This window comes from Lepidochelys kempii, chromosome 3 (genome assembly GCF_965140265.1).
Source record: "Lepidochelys kempii isolate rLepKem1 chromosome 3, rLepKem1.hap2, whole genome shotgun sequence".
NCBI lineage: Eukaryota > Metazoa > Chordata > Testudines > Cheloniidae > Lepidochelys > Lepidochelys kempii.
Window position 1 is genome coordinate 7,859,844 of NC_133258.1, and position 17,893 is coordinate 7,877,736.

Genomic DNA, 17,893 nt, shown 5'->3' on the forward strand with positions numbered 1-17,893 from the left:
ACAAGACTTTCCTGCCTCACAAGTGCGTGAAGACTTTTTTAATTCATTGTTTGTAAAGACTTTTTAAGATCCTTAGATAGAAGGTACTAGAGAAATACAAAGTAGTGTACAAAATACAAAGCCTGACCCACTCAAAAAAAAAAATTAAGGGGAAAAATTTATCTCTTTTCGAAATAAAGTGCTATCAGTGAGATCTTAACCAAGAAACTTCCTTCTTTCTTTTGCCAGCAGTTGGGGATCAGGGGAAGCTGTACTTCAAGACATCTAATTGCACATAGTGAGAAATGAAGAAAACTGAAGTGGTTCCCAAGAACATATTAGAAAATCTGAACTAAAATGAGAAAGATATCATGTCAAGTGAGACAAATGCAAAGTTGATACTCCAGTGCTTCACACATCCACTTGTCCTTGGCACAGAGAAAATGAGATTTTTAATATCTGAGAAACAGATTGTCATGAAGACTCATCATTGTAAATTTAAGCTGCCTTTACAGTAACTTAGGCTGGGAGCAGGGTTGTTCATTACATTCAATTCTACAATTGTGGACATGATGTCCATATTAATACTGAATTTTTTTTATTTTGTCCCTACTAGGAAAGTGAAAAGGGAGTTGTTGTGTGTTTTCCCTGTATTACTAACGGGTAATTTATTTAATTAATAATATGAAGAGGGCAAAGGTTTGTGAGTTTTTACTTGCATATCATCTATAGATTACGGTGGCACCTGCTTTTGCTGCTGTGATTAAGGCTGGCTTAGCATGTTGGTGTATAATAAAAGGATGAGGGCATTGATACACCGTTGTAGAAGTTTGTTGATGGCTGTAGTCATGTTATGTAGGCAGAATGACCTGGCTAAAATCTAGGGAAATGTGGTCTAGATGAAATTACCATAAAGTGGGTGTATAACTGGTTGAAAAAACTGTACTCAACAGCAGCTATCAATGCTATTAAATTGGGAGGACGTATCCAGTAGAGTGGTACAGGGGTCTGTCTTGGGTCTGGTACTATTCCACATTCACAATGAGGACTCAAGTAACAGTGAGGAGAGAGTGCTTGTAAAATTGGTGGATGACACCAAGCTGGGAAAGGTTGCAAGCACTTTGGATGACAGGACTAGAATTGGAGAAATGCTCTGAAGCAATAAGTTGAAATTCAGTAAAGACAAGTGCAAAGTACTACACCCTAGGAAGGAAAAAATCAAATACAAGATGCGGAATAACTGGCAGTGCGGTCGTACTGCTGCAAAGGATCTGGGGATTATAGTGAGTCAAACAAATAGAATATGAGCCAACAATGTGGTGGAGTTGCGAAAAAGACAAATATTCTGGGGCTTATTAACAGGAGTTGTATGTGAGACCTGGGAGATAATTGTCTTGCTCCATTTGGCACTTGTGAACCCTCAGCTGGAATACTGTGTCCGGTTTTGGGTGTCACACTTTAGAGAAGATGTGGACAAATTGGAGAGCAACAAAAATGACAAAAGGTTTAGAAAACCTGACCTATGGGGAAAAGTTAAAAAACGTGTATGTCGAGTCTTAAGAAGAGAGTAGTGGGGGGCTTTTATACGTTAAAGGCTTTTATAAAGAAGGTGGTGATCAATTGTTCTCCATGTCCATTGAAGATAGGACAAGAAGTAATAGTCGTAATCTGCAGCAAGGGAGGTTTAGGTTAGATATTAGGAAAAACTTTCTAATCATAAGGGTAATTGAGCTCTGGAATAGGTTTCCAAGGGATGTTGTGGAATCCCCATTACTGGAGGGTTTTAAGAACAGGTTAAACCGGCATTTCTGATCTTCATTGGAAGTCTGGTTTATAGTCTGGTTGGCGCACGGCTGGCAGGGAGTGGGGATGCAGGAGGGGATGCAGAGCGCAGGCTCTGGGAGGGGGCTTGGGGCTACAGGTTGGGGTGCAGGGTGCTGGATCTGGGGGGCACTCATCTCGGGTGGCTCCCCGCAAGCGGTGACCTGTCCTGGCTGCTCCTAGGGAGCTGCGGAGCCAGCATTCAGGGCAGGGGCAGCGCGCAGAGCCGCCTGACACATGCCTCTGCCTAGCAGCAGCCGGGACAGGTTGCCGCTTGCAGGGAGCCGCCTGAGGTGAGTGCCCCCTGGATCCGGCATCCCGAGCCCCCTCCCGTGCCCCAAGCCCTCTCTCACGCCCAGACTCCCTCCCTCTTAGTTAACTGGCATTTTTCTTTTACCGGCACCCCCTTTCCTCCAACATGCTAGATAAAATAGCTTGTTCCAGCCTCAGTACAGGAGGCTGAGCTACATAATCTCTTGAGGTCCTTTCCAGCACTACATTTCTATGTTTTCATTGTTTCTGTTCTTAGGGTTAGTCAAATCAGAGAGTCTCTTGAGAAGGCCCTTTGCTATTTCTCCCTGATCAACATTAGACCAACTTTCCTTTTGGGCAAGGAGGATCCGTTGTAACCCTCTCCAGAGGCTGTTGGCACTGTCCCTACATTAGCTGGAGGAGTCACTAGTTTCCCCTCCTCTTTTTCCTGTTTAACCTCATCTACTGTCACAATTTGAGCACTATGGCTACCCCTAAGGATCCCAGATCTACCCTGCTGTTCCATCTGATGTTTGTGACTGTTTGCTGTCTGAACATCCCACGTCCACCCCAGCCTTTAACATGGAAAAACTGAATGTCTCCTATTTCCTCCCAAAGCCTTTTCTCTTCATCTCCGTTGAAATTCTGCTGTCCTAACCTCACCCAGGCTCACAGCTTGTCACCCTTTTTAGATGTTTCCTTCTTCTCTTCCCTTAGAATCATAGAATATCAGGGTTGGAAGGGACCTCAGGAGGTCATCTAGTCCAACCCCCTGCTCAAAGCAGGACCAATCCCCAATTTTTGCCCCAGATCCCTAAATGGCCCCCTCAAGGATTGAACTCTCAACCCTGGGTTTAGCAGGCCAATGCTCAAACCACTGAGCTATCCCTACCTTCTCTACTTGCATCCAGTTGTTTCCAGTTCTTTATATGGAACATGTCAGAAATCTGTACCATCCTTTCTTTTCCATTACCACCACTAAAATCCTTGTCTGTGCCTTTGTCATCTTTCACCTAAGTCCCTGCAGCCTCCTCTTTTTTGGCTCCCCGTATATCGCCTAGCTCCCTCCAGATTTTAAAATTCTGTTTTGTGGCGATGGAAAGTGATCGTCTTTAACTCTAGCGGCTATCTGCACTGCTTCTTCCTTGCTCTTGGCCTAGGATCAAGCATCAGAGCTAGAGTCCTGAACTTGCTATAATTAGGCCTTCTGCCCTTCAGAAAGTTTATATATATTTTAAGATGCGACTTTATTTTGTTTTAACACAGAAACTGCTTTGATTTTCAAAGCTGAAATTTGGCAGTTGGTCAACAATATGATCTCATTGCTTTTGTGACTTCAGCTGAGGGAAAACATTTTTCATGCAGTTGAGAGGTTTAACGAGAGTAGTTGACTGTATAACAACATTTGGAAAGGGAGATTTGGAGGGCGCGGGAGAGAGAGGCTGACTTTCCCCATCCTTCAGCACGTTCAACACTGTGTCATGGCTGCTATCCCAGACACAAAATTTTTGGAATAAATAGAAAAGAGGATAACAGGACCAATGTCCCCCAGTGCTCATCTCTTGCAGTCCCCAAAAATTGTTCTGGATCTGACCACTTGATCGTAATGGAAGATCCAAACTCGGTACAGGGAAGATGAACTGCACCCTTTCTCTCCCCTAAATCCATGCTAATAGGACCGAGGGGATAAAATATTGCTTCTTATCCAGCTGGAAGGTTTGCTGTTGAGTGGCAACAGTTGAGCTTTTATTCATGCTGTTCTGTAAGTTTGTGTGGTGCCTTCTGGGTCCCTCTGTATTCTAGGGCTTTTCCATTGATGATTCTAGTTCCAATCATGCATGTTATAGAGTGGTCTGTCCCAGACTGAATGAAGTAGAGTGGTCTGTCCCAGACTGAATGAAGTATCCTATAATCCAAGTAACTCTCTCTGTAGTCTGCCTGAGCATGTCCTGCCTGCCTCGTCTCAAATGGATGATAGTTCTGTTTTTGCAGTGTTTCCAACTCATGCCACCTTGGGGAGCAAGTCACTAGAAATGGTAGCTAAAGAAAGTGTTATTAGGTCACCTATTTCCATAATATTTAGCACTTCAGAGCTTTTTGCGGACATTAACTAATCCTCATACACCCCTGGAAGGGAGATAAGTAATTGTGGCTAGCGTCATTTCACAGAGTACTAAATGGAGGCACGGATTAGTTTTACCCATGGCCATAGAGACTCTGTTGTAGTCTGGATTTCTTAGCCCGGAGACCTATGGTTATAGAACCAGATGCCACCATTCTCAGTAGAGTTCTATGTACATTGATTTGTATGTTTGATTATATATGGAGATGGATTTGTCACAGATTACCATGATAGTAATGAGACTTTAAAATATACCTATATTGATGCAGAGTGTACTTAGCTGGTCATCCTTTTGGGGCCTATAAACATCAAATTGTAATCTGAATCGTTGTAATGTGTATGGTGTTTAAATGCGAAGAATTATTTACTAAGGGCCAATTGAAATCAATGGTGAAGCTCCAATTGGTGTCAATGGGATGAGTCTGGGGCCCGAATGGTACTTGGAATACAACAAAATATTGAAAGATTGTATGAGAAATTCAAGGATCGCAGGGAGGATTTTCCCTAATTTATCATATTTAGTCGTGTGGTCCCTGTTTTCTGCTCTCAAAATGGTGGGTTCAGATTATTTTAATGTGTCTTTCTGTCTGGCTTTTATAAAGCTGCACATCACGGTGGTATCCAGGTTCTGTTGTTGTTAGCCAGATAGTAAAAATGAAAATGCCTTTACGTTTTGAGCACATTTTAATGGTATTTTTTCTCTAACTTGTCTGTTACAGAATGGTAAATAACACTGAAGACCCCTGCGAGGCTTTCTGACTTGCCCTCCTCATGTAAAGTATGCTCAGAACCTTTCCAGTAGTGTAAGTACAACAACAAGAAGTCACTCCAGGAAAGTTCAAAAGTTGACATTTCTGTAATTCAATGTAAAGAGAACAGAGGAATGGTCAGAGCTGTGGTCAGGAGACAAATGCTTGTAACTTTTAAGTTTGTGCGACACTTAAAATGTATACTGACATAGCTATGTCAGTTGGGGGTGTGAAAAAACCACATCCTTGGCTAACATAGCTAGGCCAATAAAAACCCCAGTATTAACCCAACTTTTCCAACAGAAGAGTGCTTCTGTTGGCATAGCTAATGTCATTCAGGGAGGAGGTGTTCCTACACTGCCAGAAAAACTCCCTCTGTCTATATAAGCTGCATCTACACTAGGGGGCTTTGCCAGCATAGCTATGCCCACATAGGCTCTGTAGTGTAGACATGGCCTTAGAAACTTAGAGGTGAACGATAGAGCATTACCATTTAAGACTGGAAATCTTCTCATGTCTCCCGGACATAATGGTTAAACATCAATGCTCTCAAGGAGGTTTAACATCCTTACTGTGAGTTAGTAGAAAGGGTTACAGGTGCCATATGGGTGGTGATATATTAGAAGAACAAAAAGCCTAAGGCAGTGTCCATTAGAGTGAAAATAATTGGTTGCACCAGTTTAAGTTGGAATATCTCTTCTATTTTTGTCTTATTGTCTTAGGGTTTGTAAAGATAATTGTAAAAGCAATATAAATGCCTGTATCCTTGTGCTGCTCTATATCTTTGCTTTGTTTTTGTTTAACTCAAGCTGAAAAGCTTTGGGTGTGAATTCAAAACACCTCAGAATTCAGGTGTCTTTAAATCTGGCTTTAAGTTAAGCCTTCTAGTTTATATGCTTATGTATGATTTTCACCATAACAACCTCCCACTCCCAGCTGCACACGGTAAGTGAGCCACCGGATTTAGAGTTTAGGAAATGTACCAGATTACCTGACACTGGAAAGTAAACTCCTCTGTTCACAGAACAGGTAGCAAGAAGCAGGACTGCAAGCATTTTCTGTGAATGTGCTCCATTCTCTGCTGGAAGAACCACCTCTAGAGCTCAGATCTGTCTGTATAATACCAATGCCACAAATATCTACGCTGAGGCTCGTGGCAAGGGTAACAGTTGAGATGGTTTTTGTGCTGTGGCCACCTGTCGACTAAACCACCAACATGTTTCAAAAAGGCCCCTGGAGAGAACTCTGAGACTTTTAGTTGCTTCTGGATTTGAACCAGTAATTTAGAAGTGAAAGGCTTCTTATTACATTACCGGTCTCTTCAGCCACGCCCATCTTCTCTTACCATAGCTGGAAATATTTCAGATTTATTTCAGTATTGAATAGAGACACCATTTAAAAATTTTAAAGATTTAATTCACAGCAGGAAAGAAACGTGGAGGTAATGCCAGCGCCTTCCTCTACTCCCTTGGTTACACCTGTGTTTTACAGGCTGCAGAATGGCTGGTGAACTTAGGGTAGGTCTACACTGCAATTGAAAACCCGTGACTGGCCTGTGCCAGCTGACTTGGGCTTGTTGAGGCTGTTTAATTACAGTATGGATGTTCAGGCTTGGACTGCAGCCCAGGCTCTAGGACTCTGCAGGGTAGGAAGGTCCCAAGCCTGAACATCTACACTGCAATTAAACAGCCTCTTAGCCTGAGCCCCTGTGAGCCCAAGTCAGCTGGCATGGACCAGGTTTTTAACTGCAGTGTATACATACCCTGAGCGATCACCTGAGCTGTGTATAGGCACAAGGACAGCCCAGCTTGTCAGTCTTAACTCTGAATCAGACTCTTAACACAATTTTAATGCCTGGTTTGTAGATTTAGACTATTAGCTCGGCTGTCCTGGCCTAATTTCAATTACGTTCTGCCTCTCTAAATTCTCTGTGCAGTTTTAGTTGGGTACTGTGTTCTTCGGTGACTTTTTCCAAAATTGTTGTGGAATGTTGCTCTGTACCGTGAAACAGATGCTGTCTTCCACCCCAGAGGTGGCAGCTTTTCAATGGAGGATTAGAGGCAGAATATTAGAATGGAGGAAAAACACTCCACTTAAATGGTGTGTCGGGTTGAAAAAAATTTCCAGACTAAACTATAGATTAATTTATGTAAAGGGCTGAATAGGCTTAACAAATAAGTGATGGAGACAAAGAAGATGAAGGGCCATAAAACAATAGTGGTGCAAACCTACCATCCAGATGGAACCAGTTTATGATCATCTTCATGTGAGGCCATATGTCAAGCCTATTTTTTTTAAAAAAGGAGGTAACAGCTATCAAACCTACTGCAAAGGCTCCCAGAAATGAGGTTCATTTTGCAATTCTTGATCAGGGCAGGAAATAGTTCAGAAGAACCAAAGAATACAAATCTACAGCAGAATTTTAGAGATATACAAGGCTTGAGAGCTTCAAGAATCAGATCACAGCTCTGAAACTGATCCCCTCTGTGACCTGAAGTAAATAAATTCTCTGTATCAGTTTCACCATCTGTACAGTGGGGTGAATTATCTACTTACCTCACAGTGCATGTTGTGATGGAATATGGCCATAAGTATCAATATTAATTGCATATTTTGGTCTGTATTCCAAAATGTGGTGATTATATGCTTGACGTCTGATGGGATCTGACAGTTTGAACACCCTCACTCTCAGGGGGGTATGGTCTCCAGGCCAGTGATTACAAGCCATTGAGACTAATGGGTCTAACTACCCATACAATGGAGCAGGCCTCAGGGGTGCATTCTCCTGGATAAGCCTTGACAGATGCTCCTGCTGACTGGAAAAAAAACAGGTTGAATCTGGGTCAAAGAGAACCAGGTTTAAGGCTTGTCTACAAATGGAGTTATTCAGGAATAACAATGTCTCCATGTGCTGACAAGCCCGGAGACAAACCTCTCACAGAACAGGGCATGCTGTGAGTGGTGACCAATGTGGGTCACAGAAAGATCTGGGCTTGCTAGAAGAATGTAAGCTGCTTCTGAAGAGGAAAGCTTGTCTAACTCAGGCCTGGTCTACATTACAGACTTTTGTTGGTATAGTAATATTGTTTAGGGTTGTGATTTTTTTTTTAAACAATATTTTAATACAGGCAAAAAGTCTAGTGTAGACACAATTATGTCAGCAAAAAAGTGCTTTTGCCAGTATAGTTTTTGTTTGGGTTACTGACATAAACTATGCTGGCCAAAGCACACCCTTCTGGAATAAGCTGTGTCTACAGTAGCAGGGTTTCCTGCTATATCTATACCGATTATAGCTATATTGGCAAACTCCTTCTAGTGTAGACAAGGCCTTACCTTGCAGTGAAGGGTAAGATTACATGAGTCTAAATATGTATGTAGATTGTTTGTTTTAAAATCCTTTATTTCTTGGATGCTTTGTTCCAACTACTTAGTAAAAATACTTGGTTTTAAGAACACCAGTAGTCAGTATCACTGGTCACAGGTTCTGTGGAATTGCAAATGGCTGAAACCCAGTCAGACCTGCAGGGTGATAAGCAGTTGATATATACCAGGCAGTGTTTACTCTGGTCCTGGTCTTAAAATGTCACATCCCTGCTCCACCACAGACTTCCTGTATGACCTTGGGCAAGTCTATCCTTTGTCCCATTTCCCCATCTGTAAAATGGAGAGATAGCACTTCCCTACCACACGGGGTGCTCTGAAGATAGATAGATCAAAGGTTCTGAGGTGCATGCTGAAAAGGACAGTGTGGTCACAGCTACTCGGGCTGGCCGCCTGAATACATAACCAGGAGGTCAGGCAGGATTATGCTTTGGCAACTAGCCCAAGCCGCCTCCCATGCCACTGCAGCCACACTCCTATTTTTAGAGCACTAGCTCGAGCAGAGCTAATGCATGTCTGTCTACGTGCACTTGGAAGTACACTCCTAGCTGCTGTGTAGAGATACCCTGAGTGCTTTTCAGCACTGCATTAAGTGATATAAAGAAAAGGAGGACTTGTGGCATCTTAGAGACTAACAAATTTATTTGAGCATAAGCTTTCGTGAGCTACAGCTCACTTCATCGGATGCATTCAGTGGAAAATACAGTCTCCCCACTGTATTTTCCACTGAATGCATCCGATGAAGTGAGCTGTAGCTCACGAAAGCTTAAGATCAATTCAATTTGTTAGTCTCTAAGATGCCACAAGTCCTCCTTTTCTTTTTGCAAATGCAGACTAACACGGCTGCTACTCTGAAACCTGTCATTAAGTGATATGGCTCACATCTATCATCTGTTGTCTTGGCCTCTCCCCATGGGGAGAAGTCTATGCAGTAGAGTGTCTTGTTTTGGTAGGATTTTTTTTTCAATGTACATGTTGCTCTGTATTTTTGTTAGAGAAGGCAAGGTCACATAAATGCACCTTGCACTTGGAGTGGAAGGTGGTAAGTTTTGTGACGGTCCTTAGTTCCTGGGGGAGTTCATTCATAGTCCTTCCCTATCAGGCACAGCAAAGAAATAGTGGAGTCTGCCCTGGAGCCAGCAGCTTTAATTCCTACCACGCTGCTCTGAGGTAGCAATGCTAGTAGCCCTGATTTTACAGATGGAGAACTTGAGGAGCAGAGAGATTAAAGCCTGGGCTACACCTAAAGCATGGGTCGACCTAGCTATATCTCTCAGGTGTGAAAACCCTAAGAGATGTAGTTAAACACACCTAAGCTCTGGTATAGACATGACTAGGTCAATAGACAAATTCTTGAGGATTTTACAGTGACGTAAAAAACCCCTTTCATCTCCGTAGCAAGTTTCTATGCTATAGCAGCGTAGCTGCAGCTCTGCCACCATCGCACTCGTAGAGTAAACATACCCTATGTCTCTATCTCAGACTGCAGACAGAGTAGATGTCGGAGCTGTAGTAGAACTCAGGAATTCCAGGCTCCTAATCCTGTGCTCAGTCCGAGGTAAACATTTTTGTAAGACTTTGATAATGAAAATAATCAGCTTTTATGTAGTGTTTTTTATCTGTATGGCAGATCTCAAAGTGACTTACAAAGGTGGGCAAACATTATTATCCTCATTTTACAGAGGGGAAACCGCCGCAGAGCTTAAATCACTTGCCCAAGGTGACACGGGAGTGTCAATGGTAAAACCAGGACTAGAGCTCAGGTCTGCTTAATACCAACCAGCTGCTATCCACTGATCAGCTGTAGAGAATTCCAAAGACTAAATGGAACAATAGTTTACAGAGAGAACCAGAATGTGGGGCTGTTTTGTTTTGGTTTTAGGTTTTAAAGCTAGTTCAGAGACCAGAGGACACCCTAGAGGAGTGATGTGCTGATAGTTGATATTCCACTCTCAGCCTATTTGATTACACTGGATTTATTTTCAGAAGTTTCAGACTGCTCTTATTAGCTGTCACCATTTTGATCGAAAGCATATGGCAGTGTTCTGCATTCATAAGACAGTGTTTTGCATTCATAAACACAATCAGCAATGCTTAAACTTGGTAGATCAGTTAAAGTCTGATTTCACTGCTTGGAAGTCTTAGGTTTTATTTTCTTAGGACTAGAGCAGTCATTAGAGTGTTGCATTTATGTTTGTGGATCAGGATGAATGGGAGTGGAATCCTCTTTGAAAATCAGAACTAAGGGATGCAACTGTAAAAGCTATCTTACATGTAGGGATGGCTCTGTATTTATTGACATGATGAGCACTTTTAAGGCCTGATTTTTCTTTTTTACACTGGTAAAACTCCATTGGAGTAGCTGGAGATACTATTGCTTTACATAAGTGTTAAGGAGAAGAGACTCATATCCTTAGTTCTTAATTGCAACCCAGCATTCGTAGCACTGACTGTAGCTTCAAAAGTGGCATTACTGAGGCCTTGTCTCAACTACCGCGGTAAGTCGACCTAAGTTACACTACTTCAGTTACGTGAATAACGTAACTGAAGACGACATAGCTTAGGTTGACTTAACGCGGTGTCTATACCATGCTGTGTCGATGGGAGACGCTCTCCTGCTGACTTACTCTTCTTGGGGAGCTGGAGAATCTGAGTCAATGGGAGAGCCCTCTGCCATCAACTTAGTGGGTCTTCACCAGACCCACTACATTCTCACCGCTGTGAGATCACAGCAGTGCTGATCTACCAGTCAATGTAGACATGGCCTTAATATAGCCAAAAGATTCTGGGACATTTCTGGGACATAATATCAGAGAGACAGCTGCCTGCTGCGCATAGTTGAGACAAAAATGGCATACACTTGTGAAGTGGCAGCTGAGTGAGCAGAAACTTGATAGTTTTCGAAGAACAGTCTAGAACTGGCATATTAATAGTTCTAGTTCTAATGTCCCTTACAATGTTGTGCCCTGTGTGTGGCAACTTAACTTATTCCTTAGTCCTCTCTTACCTAGTGGTGGATGGGAAACAACCTTGAAGTCTCTGTCTCTTGGAGCTGGTAGCAGTGGGCACTACCAAACTAAGGGGAGCTAGTTACACTATTCACCGTATGTTCTATGCTGGCTGTTGTATGGAGTGGAGTTTAAAGGAAGCTGTCTTGCTTGAGCTCTCTGCAGGGATGAGCTGCACTGGTAAACCAGGGAAGAAGAAAGGCAGAAAAGGGAGGGGAGAAAATGAAGTGACCATGAGATGGTCAAGTTCAGGATCCTGACACAAGGAAGAAAGGAAAGCAGCAGAATACGGACCCTGGACTTCAGAAAAGCAGACTTTGACTCCCTCAGGGAACTGATGGGCAAGATCCCCTGGGAGAATAACATGAGGGGGAAAGGAGTTCAGGAGAGCTGGCTGTATTTTAAAGAATCCTTATTAAGGTTACAGGGACAAACCATCCTGATGTGCAGAAAGAATAGTAAATATGGCAGGCGAGCAGCTTGGCTTAACAGTGAAATCCTTGCTGATCTTAAATACAAAAAAGAAGCTTACAAGAAGTGGAAGATTGGACAAATGACCAGGGAAGAGTATAAAAATATTGCTCGGGCATGCAGGAGTGAAATCAGGAAGGCCAAATCACAACTGGAGCTGCAGCTAGCAAGAGATGTTAAGAGTAACAAGAAGGGTTTCTTCAGGTATGTTGGCAACAAGAAGAAAGTCAAGGAAAGTGTGGGCCCCTTACTGAATGAGGGAGGCAACCTAGTGACAGAGGATGTGGAAAAAGCTAATGTACTCAATGCTTTTTTTGCCTCTGTCTTCACGAAAAAGGTCAGCTCCCAGACTGCTGCACTGGGCAGCACAGCATGGGGAGGAGGTGACCAGCCCTCTGTGGAGAAAGAAGTGGTTCGGGACTATTTAGAAAAGCTGGACATGCACAAGTCCATGGGGCCGGACGAGTTGCATCCGAGAGTGCTAAAGGACTTGGCAGATGTGATTGCAGAGCCATTGGCCATTATCTTTGAAAACACATGGCGATCGGGGGAAGTCCCGGAGGACTGGAAAAAGGCTAATGTAGTGCCCATCTTTAAAAAAGGGAAAAAGGAGGATCCTGGGAACTACAGGCCAGTCAGCCTCACCTCAGTCCCTGGAAAAATCATGGAGCAGGTCCTCAAGGAATCAATTCTGAAGCACTTAGAGGAGAGGAAAGTGATCAGGAACAGTCAGCATGGATTCACCAAGGGCAAGTCATGCCTGACTAATCTAATTGCCTTCTATGACGAGATAACTGGTTCTGTGGACGAAGGGAAAGCAGTGGACGTGTTGTTCCTTGACTTTAGCAAAGCTTTTGACACTGTCTCCCACAGTATTCTTGCCAGCAAGTTAAAGAAGTATGGGCTGGATGAATGGACTATAAGGTGGATAGAAAGCTGGCTGGATTGTCGGGCTCAACGGGTAGTGATCAATGGCTCCATGTCTAGTTGGCATCCGGTATCAAGTGGAGTGCCCCAAGGGTTGGTCCTGGGGCCGGTTTTGTTCAATATCTTCATAAATGATCTGGAGGATGGTGTGGATTGCACCCTCAGCAAGTTCGCAGATGACACTAAACTGGGAGGAGAGGTAGATATGCTGGAGGGTAGGGATAGGATACAGAGGGACCTAGACAAATTGAAAGATTGGGTCAAAAGAAATCTGATGAGGTTCAACAAGGACAAGTGCAGAGTCCTGCACTGAGGACGGAAGAATCCAATGCACCGCTACAGACTGGGGACCGAATGGCTCAGCAGCAGTTCTGCAGAAAAGGACGTAGGGGTTACAGTGGATGAGAAGCTGGATATGAGTCAACAGTGTGCCCTTTTTGCCAAGAAGGCCAATGGCATTTTGGGATGTATAAGTAGGGGCATTACCAGCAGATCGAGGGACGTGATCGTTCCTCTCTATTCAACACTGGTGAGGCCTCATCTGGAGTACTGTGTCCAGTTTTGGCCTCACACTACAAGAAGGATGTGGAAAAATTGAAAAGAGTCCAGCGGAGGGTGTTGTACCAATAAAATAAAAACCAGCAGGATCTTATTAAAGGGGAAAAGGCAAAATACCACATTTATTGTGGATACAGAAAGAATCATAGTAAGCAGTTAGTTATAGCTATAACATTCCATTCAATCTCATATTTATTCACACATTCATTCATACAAACACACACACACACACACAGGTTCTGCAAGGTTGTTATCATAGTTACCAGCCTTAGAGTTGCTCATGCCAAGCCACTGGCGAGGTGGCCTGGACATGAGGAGGGAGCAGGGCCTTCTCAGATGCCCATCTGACGCTACTGGAAGTTGGTTTGCAGAATCAGACCCCAAAGTTCTCACTTTCTAGAGTCCATTTTTATAGGAATTTCTTCCTATGCCAGTCTATGGGAATTGCTTCATCATGCTGTTGCTGAATCAATCAGCAGATAGCACATTCCTGACGGCTCTGTGCTGCTAGATGTTAACTTGTTCTTTGGTTCTCCCATTCTTGAGGCTGTTCAGTGGATTGCAGGCTGCCCTCCAGGGGTCCTCTGGTTATTTCCACTTGACGCCTTCTTCAGCCGATGGACACTGGATTCTTAGGCTGGCACCTCCCTGATCATTCAGTTATTATCCACACCAAGCATCCATCCACATACATCTTCTATCTCTATTTTAATCACAATTGTTAATACAACAAAAGGGCGGGGAGTCTCTGGGTGCTGTTTCTGTTGTTACAGAGTTTTGCTTTGAGTCTCTCTCTGTGTGAATTGCTTTGAGAACAGACTCTGCCTTAGAATGTACTAACGCAATTAGCAGCTTGCAAGTTTCACACATAGAGGGAGAGAAACAGTACCAAAAACCAAGAGACCTCTTAATTAGTAATACCCTGGAATTTAAACTATGGGGAATCGAACTCATTTGTGATTTTAATACAGAACTTCTTTAATATGATCCAACAAAAATGATTAGGGGACTGGAACACATGAGTTATGAGGAGAGGCTGAGGGAACTGGGGATGTTTAGTCTACGGAAGAGAAGAATGAGGGGGGATTTGATAGCTGCTTTCAACTACCTGAAAGGGGGTTCCAAAGAGGATGGTTCTAGACTGTTCTCAGTGGTAGCAGATGACAGAACAAGGAGTAATGGTCTCAAGTTGCAGTGGGGGAGGTTTAGGTTGGATATTAGGAAAAAGTTTTTCTCTAGGAGGGTGGTGAAACACTGGAATGCGTTACCTAGGGAGATGGTGGAATCTCCTTCCTTAGAAGTTTTTAAGGTCAGGCTTGACAAAGCCCTGGCTGGGATGATTTAATTGGGGATTGGGCCTGCTTCGAGCAGGGGGTTGGACTAGATGACCTCCTGAGGTCCCTTCCAACCCTGATATTCTATGATTCTATGAGACTAGAGGGTTGAAGCCTTTTCTTGATGACTGGGGGCATATATAAAAATGTCTTAGGAGAAAAACATTTTATACAGTATAAACTGGGTATAATGTACAACGTGTATATATGAAGAGGCTAAAACATTGACAACCTGGATGGCTGAGGGCAGAATAGACTTCCGCGTCAAAGAGAGTGGTTGAAATCCAGCCTGAATTGGTTATGACATTAAATTATCAGCTCGGCCAGTTAGCTTGTGTGAAATTAGTTGTTTGGTCTCAGTCAAACCAGACAAATAAACTGCATAGAAAGCACCCCCACAACTGGTGGAAAGTGATACTCTTGCTGGTGGCCTCAGCAGAGGGGCCATTAGATTCAAGGGCGACTTAACTGCATGTTATGGGGGCAGCGTGAGGGAAGCTTGCACAGCTGCTGTGGGCACTGTACCTGTTTTGTGACTAGAGAAATACAATTTTCAAGGCTGTACGGTCAGCGTTTCTCATAACCACAAAATTCACAAACACAAAATAAAAACCCTGTGATTAAGAAGTTTGTCAGCAACAAACTGCAAGCAACGCTGTGTTGATTTAAACCTCTCTCTAGTTACCGTTTATCTAGCTTCGTGCCGGATAGACATTATCCAGAGAATACTGTTACCATTTTTATGGTTGAAAGGGTCATAACTCACTGTTAAATGTAATTTTAAAGAGGGAAGGCAAATCGTATGTTAAAGTCAAGGGAGAAGGTCGTATTTAGTGGCACCCGAAAAACAGTAATCTGTTGCAAATGATCTTTTTATAAAACAAAATTAGGAGTGTAGATGACATGCTTAATGGGATGAAGAATAATGCTATTACCTGCGACAGCAGTTTATACTGTGCATTGCAGATGTGCATCTGAACATGTCTGCATCTGGCAGGTCACAATTGACATGAGTTTATTAGAATTGTGATTCAAAAATCATCCAAGGTTAGGATCTGGTTCTCGACATTTTGACTTCAGCCCATGTCTAGATGTCTACACATCATATCAAATGTTTGTAGTGCTTTGCGTCAAAAAGCGCAGCCATTTCTGCAGTCTCATGAGTCTTGCAGAGCTTGTGGGCTAGAGCAATGCATTTTAATGGAGATTTCCAGACCCAGAGGACCTGCAGAAAGAAATCTCTTCGGTGATGGTCAGTATACATCGCATCCAGGTACAGCATGCAGGATAGAGAAACATGACCACTTGTGGCCATTAAGGAGCCCAAAACTTCTCTCAAAAATAGGGATATTAGCCCTGATTCCCATTTGAATTAATTAAATTCCATTAGACGTATCTGTGACCAGGGTCCAAGCGGGGCCACACTGAGATTGCTCAATCAGGGCAAACTGCAAAGAATGGGGCAGACAATCTCCAAAACTGGTGGTCATTCTAATACTTAAATTCACCAAGCCAGCAACAAAACAGCTTCTACAATACCTTACTGGTTACCCAGAAACCCAGTTCCCTTAAAGCACTCCAGCCTTGGGCTTCCACCCAGACAGCCAAGTCAAATATGAGGAGGAGGATTACTGAAAATCTTGTTCTTTATATAAAAAGTTCTACCAATCCCAAAGGATCAGACACATTACCCACCAGGTCAATTATTTCATATCTTACCCAAATACACGCTTACAGCCAATTCTTATTAACTAAACTAAAAATTTTTTAAAAAGAAAAGGGAGAGAGTATTGGTTAAAAGATCATTATACATACAGATACGAATAAAGTTCTTCGGTCAGTTTCATAGTAGAGATGATAAGCTTCTGAGTTGCAAAAAGTTCTTTCAAAATTAGTTCCATAGGTTATAGACCAGTGTCCAATATCAGAGTGACCCAGACTGGACCTGGGGACCTAAGTCTTGTGACTCAAACTTCTCCTGACGAAGCTTTTGCAGATCTGAGATACAGGAGTTCTTTTTATAGTTCACGGGCAGCCTCTTGACAGCATGCAGTCCTTGGATGGAGCATTGTGGCTTTGAAGTAGAATCACCTATTTTCTTTATACACAGGTAATTAGTTGCATTCATCAGCATACAGTAATTATCCATTAAGCAGTTCATAGACAGTTTACTACAAACTTCAGAGAGAAATGAAGTTTCAACGGGTAGTGATCAATGGCTCCATGTCTAGCTGGCAGCCGGTGTCAAGTGGAGTGCCCCAAGGGTCGGTCCTGGGGCCGGTTTTATTCAATATCTTCATAAATGATCTGGAGGATGGTGTGGATTGCACTCTCAGCAAATTTGCGGATGATACTAAACTGGGAGGAGTGGTAGATACGCTGGAGGGGAGGGATAGGATACAGAAGGACCTAGACCAATTGGAAGATTGGGCCAAAAGGAATCTGATGAGGTTCAATAAGGATAAGTGCAGGGTCCTGCACTTAGGACGGAAGAACCCAATGCACAGCTACAGACTAGGGACCGAATGGCTAGGCAGCAGTTCTGCGGAAAAGGACCTAGGGGTGACAGTGGACGAGAAGCTGGATATGAGTCAGCAGTGTGCCCTTGTTGCCAAGAAGGCCAATGGCATTTTGGGATGTATAAGTAGGGGCATAGCGAGCAGATCGAGGGACGTGATCGTTCCCCTCTATTCAACATTGGTGAGGCCTCATCTGGAGTACTGTGTCCAGTTTTGGGCCCCACACTTCAAGAAGGATGTGAATAAATTGGAGAGAGTCCAGCGAAGGGCAACAAAAATGATTAGGGGACTGGAACACATGAGTTATGAGGAGAGGCTGAGGGAGCTGGGATTGTTTAGCCTGCAGAAGAGAAGAATGAGGGGGGATTTGATAGCTGCTTTCAACTACCTGAAAGGGGGTTCCAAAGAGGATGGCTCTAGACTGTTCTCAATGGTAGCAGATGACAGAACGAGGAGTAATGGTCTCAAGTTGTGGTGGGGGAGGTTTAGATTGGATATTAGGAAAAACTTTTTCACTAAGAGGGTGGTGAAACACTGGAATGAGTTACCTAGGGAGGTGGTAGAATCTCCTTCCTTAGAGGTTTTTAAGGTCAGGCTTGACAAAGCCCTGGCTGGGATGATTTAACTGGGAATTGGTCCTGCTTTGAGCAGGGGGTTGGACTAGATGACCTTCTGGGGTCCCTTCCAACCCTGATATTCTATGATTCTATGAAATATAGACAATGATATTATTACACCCAAGTTTCATCTAAATGTTAATATTGCCTTTTGA

At 43.3% G+C, this 17,893-nt stretch overlaps 1 protein-coding gene across 9 annotated transcripts in view; it reads left to right on the forward strand.

Moving 5' to 3' along the window:
- HMBOX1 (homeobox containing 1) overlaps positions 1–17,893 on the forward strand; it is a 142,863-nt gene that overhangs the window by 53,523 nt on the left and 71,447 nt on the right. For all 9 annotated transcript variants that reach the window (XM_073335637.1, XM_073335638.1, XM_073335641.1 and 6 more), the window contains one exon: positions 4,894–4,977. In XM_073335637.1, coding sequence (XP_073191738.1) covers positions 4,955–4,977 — 23 coding nt within the window. In that variant the 5' untranslated portion in view covers positions 4,894–4,954. Of the gene's footprint in view, positions 1–4,893; positions 4,978–17,893 lie in introns of those variants that run through there.